We start from the raw sequence: 5,660 nt of genomic DNA on the forward strand, positions 1-5,660 counted from the left end.
CGTATATTTATGACAGTCGCCGTACCTTACGGTCATGGGATCACTATAAGATTTGCTTACCAACCGCTTGATTTACTTAACGACTGCACTCATTTGCTTAGCAACTGTGGCAAAAAGGTTGTAAAATGAGACAGAACTTACTTAGCAACAGAAATTGTGGTCATAAGTGGAGGACTACCTTTATTGCCTCATAGTCCATTGTAATTTATCTTCAGGATCCCATAATTAGAACTTCCCCTTTCTTCTCCCTTCTGCTCGCTTCCTGGGAGCCAGGAGCAAAGTCCTTCTGAAGGGCTTATTTCTGGGGCTTCTGGGGCTGGAAGCAGCCTGAGATGACTGAGGGGAACCCACCAGATCAGGCCTCCAAGGGTTGCACTGCTGGGCTTCCCACATTGGAGAGAGAGAGAGAGAGAGAGAGGGAGGGAGGGAGGGAGGGAGGGAGGGAGAGAGAGAGAGAGAGAGAGAGAGAGAGAGAGAGAGAGAGAGAGAGAGAGACCCTCTTTCTTTCCTCTGTGAAGGAGTTTGAGACACAGCCGTTTGCCTGCTTGCAACTATTCACCTGGTGCAGCTACAAGGAGCCCAATCTCCTCAGGATGCAGTCTGACTCTCTTGTGGGGTTTCTCCACCCACATCTTCTGGACTCCAGTCTCAACCTGGCCCATGCACTGGGGAAAAGAACGGATGTTTCTGCTGTCCTTATCACCCAAAAAACAGGATGGAGACAGGATGGTGGATCTCAAGGAAAAGCCTCTTTTACAGGGCAGGAGCAGCTATGGAAAAGTGAGCTAAGTAGGTCTCCTTGGATGAGAACATCTAAGCAAGAGGACCTGGAGGCCCCCACCTTCTCCGGCTTGGTGGGATGGCCAATGGTTCTCATGGAGATTATCAAATAACATGGTAGTTGGAGCTTGGCTCCCATAGAATCTATCTTACCACTTTTCCTATTCATTCTCTCACACATACACTTTTAGTGCTGTCCATAGGAATCATTTTTAAAAAAAACATTTTTTAAAAGGTGTCAAATTCATTGGCAGTTGGTGAACAGCAAATTCCTCTGAATGGCTTTAGCAGAGTTCTCTTTAGCAAGATTTATTGAGGTGAAAAGGAAGGCAGTTACAAGAATTAAAATCCTTCAACAATTTCCCATTTGGAAACATGTAGATATGTTCTTTGATTCCTGCATACTATCTAAGTGGAAATAATTCAGGCATTCGTTCAAATAAATGGACATTATACCATTCTTAAATATCATGGTGTTTTTTCTCATGTTTTGACATTTGTTCTGGCTGTAAGATGCTCCTTTGTGTTCAGGTTTGGCCTCAGAAGGATAATGTAGCACTTGGGGATGAAGATGCAGCCCAGCAGACCAGCACTGGAGGCCAGGATGGAGAAGACCTGAACAGCCACCATGTATTTCCCTTTGGTGCTCAGGTAGGTGGGCACAAAAGTCACCCAGACACTGCAGAAGACCAGCATGCTGAAGGTGATCAGCTTGGCTTCGTTGAAGGCCCCAGGCAGATTCCTGGCCAGGAAAGCCACCGTGAAGCAGATGGCAGCCAGGAAGCCCATGTAGCTGAGGGTGACGTAGAACATGACAACAGCCCCTTCGTTGCATTGCAGGATGATCTCTCCAGGCTGGGAGTGGAGGTCAGAGTCAGGGAAGGGGGGAGAAGCTCCCAGCCAGATGGAGCAGATGATAATTTGGACTGCAGAAGAAGAAAGGATGATGGAGTTGGCCAAGCTCTTCCCCAACCATCTCTTCACTCGGTTTCCTGGTTTTGTGGCCAGGAAAGCCAGCACCACCGTGATGGTTTTGGCCAAGAGAGAAGAAATGGCAACTGAGAAGATGATGCTGAAAACCGTCTGTCGGAGAAGGCAGGTGCCTTTCCTTGGTTGACCAATGAAGAGAAGAGGAGACAAGAAGCAAAGCAGGAGGGAGACCAGGAGGATGTAGGAAAGGTCCCGGTTGTTGGCTTTGACAATGGGAGTTTCTCGGTATTTAGTGAAGATGATTAAAACAAGGCCTGCAATTTGGAACAAGACCAGGGCAAAAGAGACCAGGATGATGCCCAGATGTTCTTCATAAGACAGGAAGGTTATAACTTTGGGGATACATTGGATTCTGTCCTCATTTGGATATTTGTCATCCGGACACTTGGTGCATTTTCCTGCATCTGAGAAAAAAACCCATATTCCCTTACTATTCTCTCCTTTTATCTTTCAGGAAATACTTTATTTGGACAACAAGTGATACCAGGAGATATTGTCCAGGACACATTTATTAGTACCTCTAGTGAGAGATGGTAAGAAGTATAAGACTTTTTTTTAAAATCAATTTTTGTTTAATTGTCTATGAAAGTGAGAGAAGAATTGGGACTCGAAAAATTTCCTGTGTGATGTTCAGAACCAAACTTTATTATTTCATGTATGTAATGAATCAGTTCCACTTCCTTTCCTCCAGTCTCACCCACCTTCCTGAGTGGAGAAGGTCCCCTCCGGACAAGGAACGCAGTCGTAGCAGCAAACTGGCTCTCCTTCTTGAGCCCTCTTGACAAATCCAGGACGACAACTTTCCACACATTTGGACTGAGGCAGGGACTGAGCAGAAAAACAAGGAATGCCAAAGAAAAGATGTTAGGACTCTCCGTCCATGGAAAATGGAGGGAGAAATGGATGGAGACAAGTAGCCTCTGGTCTTCACTGAGGTAAATATGAAATCTCTGACTACTTCTAAACAGATGCAGGAGGGATAACAACTGGCAGATTCTTCATTTAGTTCCTTCCTTTTCCTTTTGGAATTTAACATTGCAATAAGGTACTTTTCTACTTAATAGTCTAGAGGGATGGAATTGAAAAAAAGATTTAAGTATGATGATATATTCATATTAAAACTGAGAATAAAGTTTACTATAAAAATTTTAGGAAACTTTTATTCCATTAGATTTTTTAAAGATAGAATAAAACTGTGATGAAGAAAGAAACCTCTGACCAGTAAGATCTTAAAAGGTTTCCATAAAACATGGCAAAGCCCCTCCACTTAGGTCCTGTCTGTTGAAGAACTTCCATTAGATGACACCAACTGGCATGGAAGGCCAACCACCCTGGAGACTATAAGCTTTGCCCACTTGAAATGGGACCTCAGGCTTTGGGAAACAGAGAAAAGACACCAAAATTTATCCCACCTTATTGAGCAACTTTAGCCCTGAAAGAGCATCTTGTCTGATAGAAAGTCTCTGTTTTTGAAAAAGCGCCAGAGCCTCTCTCCTGGGATCCTCTTTGGGGAGAACCAAGAAGCCCGGAATTTCCAGATCTGCTGTTATCTGTCCATTTTGGTCCAAGTACAGTTTCATCTCAGAAATATTCCAAAATTCATTCTTCTCCAGAAAGGGATGAAACTAGAATGGGAATTTTAAAACAGAAAACTTTGTTTCTTATCCCACATTGAATCTTTCTTCTACAATTGTCTCATCTCCAAACATGGTTAAATAGGATACAAATACTGCCATAATCTTCATAAGTGAATGAAAAAGTTTGAAAAAAAATTATCAAACTATAGAGAAAATATAATAGACACAGTTGGTCAATTGTAGGGAATATTTTAGAGCAGATAACAAATAAAATTAACAGAGAAAAAAAAGATTATTCATAAACTCTTTGAAAACAACAGATTGATTCCCAGAAATCATGGGTTGATCAAGAAGAAATCTGTCAGGCTAATCTTCTCCCTTGTAATCCTGATGGAAAAAACCTCCAGATCAGAGGTGGGTTCCTACCTGTTTGGACCAGTTTGGCTGAAACGGTAGTAACCTGGTGGCCTGGGTGGCTGGAACCAGCAGCAATCTAGGCTGGCCAGGCCCCTGAACTGGTTCTCTCGGCCATTTAGTTTTTGGCTTCTGTGCATGCGCAGAGCAACCGGCAATAGCGGTAGACAGAACCCACCCCTGGCTCGATCCCACTTAGGAACCTCAGTTTACTCGTGAGCCCCATTGGCCTTTCTCCCTGCCTCTCCCGGCCAATGTTGCTCACGAGTAAACTGCAGCTAGGATCTCCCACGTGTTGCACGCCCGAAAACGGCATGGAGGCATGGGCGAAAGCTGGGAGGGGGGTGCAACACACGGGGTGGGACCTGGCCAGCCCTGCTGTTGCAGTAGCTGCCTGGGTGAGCCACTCCCCACCTCCCCAGACCAGGCCCTCAGCTCGTGCCAGACTGAGGCCGCAGCCGCCACCTGCTCCTTTGTCCACCCAGCCGGCGGGAGCCACAGCAGCGCCGGTCATGGCTGAGAGCTTTCTTTGCCAGCTGGCAGCTGAAAAGTTCTCCCTCTTAAAAGCCTCCAGTGATGGAGCTTTCTGATCCAAGCGCACTTTAACCAATCAACCAACCAACCAACCAACCAATCGGGGCTTAGTTTGGAAACAGAAGAAGAAAGAACCGGTGAGTGTCTGTGCCCAGGCGTGGGGGATGTTCGGGGGGAGGCTGGGGGGTGAGCCGGATGGTAGGAGGTCTCTGAGCAAGTGCTGGAAAAGAAGGCGGTGGATGACCTCACTTTCCAGTCGCAGGTGAGTGGCTGCATCCAGCCGGGGGATCAGAGGGGGCAGCTGAGCACGCGCTGCGCAAGCAGACAGGAGGGAGACCTCGGAGGCTCATTGTCAACCCAGCTTTGCGACCAGTTGGCTCCGGTTGCATAACCATCGGTTGGCTTAATGGTCGGGCATGGGGAGTTGGGGGAAGCCGCTTGGCAGGAGCGGTTTGGCTCAGTTGTTCACCGGGCGGCAAAGCGGACCGACTCAAGAAGGATGAAGGGGATCTTCGGTGGAGCCGGTCGAGGGAGCAACCCCTGGCTTATTGAGTCTTATTGAATTGATAGGCCTTGCCTTGGAGTGAGGGGTGGGCCCAAATTGCACCCCACTGCAGGCGTCTCTCAGCCGTTGTGTGCAGGGAAAAACCTTGCACAGTAAAGAAAACCTTCTCGTGAGTGTGACGTAATTAACAATTTATCGAACTCTTGGGAAGTTTTTCTTTACTGTGCAAGGTTTTTCCCTGCACACAATGGCTGAGAGACGCTCACAATGAGGTGCAATTTGGGGGTGGCGGGTGGGGCAGGGGATGGGCTGGGCCAGGCCACGAGATGCACATCTTACTGGAGACTGGCAGCTCCGGATCTTGTGGCTTTTGGGGGGTTTTCTTTTAAAAAATGCCTCTGCAGAAGAGCTGAAAACCTCCGATGTTGCTTTGGGAGAGGGAAGACGGACAGCATCCCCCCTCCCCCCCTCCCTGGGTGCCTGCAGCCTTGGAGCAACTCTGGGCCCTTCCACACTAAAGAAAATCTTCTGGCGAGTGAGAAGTTGTTCATTGCCTTTGCTGTGCAAGGGCTGGGAGTTGCTGCAGGCTCCAAGGCTGCAGGCACCCAGGGAGGGGGGAATGCTGCCCATCTGCCTTCCCCCTCCAGAAGCAACCTGGTGTTTTTTGGGAGGGGGATCCCCAGAGCACCCTGGAAAAGGACATCGGTGACCGGCCCACCGCTAAAAGCAAACAATGAGGTGAGGTGCATAGCTGGTTGGAAGAGGGAGGGAGGGAGGGAGGGAGGGAGGGAGGGAGAGAGAGAGAGAGAGAGAGAGAGAGAGAGAGAGAGAGAGAGAGAGAGAGTATGTAATGGCCGGTT

General features: G+C 47.8%; 1 protein-coding gene across 1 annotated transcript; it reads right to left on the minus strand.

The window, feature by feature from the left end:
- Window positions 1-1,263: 1,263 nt before the first annotated feature.
- Window positions 1,264-4,077, minus strand: LOC309392692 (vomeronasal type-2 receptor 26-like; the record flags this gene model as incomplete). Its single annotated transcript, XM_081954121.1, has 3 exons — window positions 1,264-2,174; window positions 2,472-2,586; window positions 4,054-4,077. 3 exons carry the CDS (start codon window positions 4,075-4,077, stop codon window positions 1,264-1,266), a joined length of 1,050 nt encoding a protein of 349 aa, XP_081810247.1.
- Between the last annotated feature and the right edge of the window lie 1,583 nt (window positions 4,078-5,660).

Source organism: Natrix helvetica, assembly GCF_964273705.1.
Source record: "Natrix helvetica genome assembly, chromosome: 5".
NCBI classification, from domain to species: Eukaryota; Metazoa; Chordata; class Lepidosauria; order Squamata; family Natricidae; genus Natrix; species Natrix helvetica.